This window comes from Propithecus coquereli, unplaced genomic scaffold, assembly GCF_000956105.1.
Source record: "Propithecus coquereli isolate 6110/MARCELLA unplaced genomic scaffold, Pcoq_1.0 Scaffold22, whole genome shotgun sequence".
Taxonomy (NCBI): Eukaryota; Metazoa; Chordata; class Mammalia; order Primates; family Indriidae; genus Propithecus; species Propithecus coquereli.
In genome coordinates, this window is record NW_012147189.1 from 1,879,228 (window position 1) to 1,879,606 (window position 379).

The 379-nt window shown below is 29.0% G+C and overlaps 1 protein-coding gene across 1 annotated transcript in view; it reads left to right on the forward strand.

The window, feature by feature from the left end:
• Positions 1-379, forward strand: part of RASA1 (RAS p21 protein activator (GTPase activating protein) 1) — a 160,213-nt gene that overhangs the window by 49,055 nt on the left and 110,779 nt on the right. The window contains exon 3 of the mRNA XM_012644747.1: positions 97-236. Within this exon, the coding sequence (XP_012500201.1) occupies positions 97-236 (140 nt within the window). The remainder of the gene's footprint in view (positions 1-96; positions 237-379) is intronic.

Genomic DNA, 379 nt, shown 5'->3' on the forward strand with positions numbered 1-379 from the left:
TTATGGATTTATAATGTCTTCATGAAACTTGGTTTTAAGAATTGGCTATTGAGATTTTTGTTATACTGTTTTGTTTTTTTTTTCCTGTCCAAATAGGATTATTGCTATGTGTGGCGATTACTACATTGGTGGAAGACGTTTCTCTTCATTGTCAGACCTAATAGGTTATTACAGTCATGTTTCTTGTTTGCTTAAAGGAGAAAAATTACTTTATCCAGTTGCACCACCAGAGGCAAGTAAAACTTTAATAATGCATCTTTCAAAACTTTATTATTTCACTTTAATAATGGTTTTAGCTCTTGTTCAGTTTCTTATGATGTTTATTATAATTTGAGAAGTAGTATATAAAATTTTAATTCTGGTTATAATGTCAGAGCAA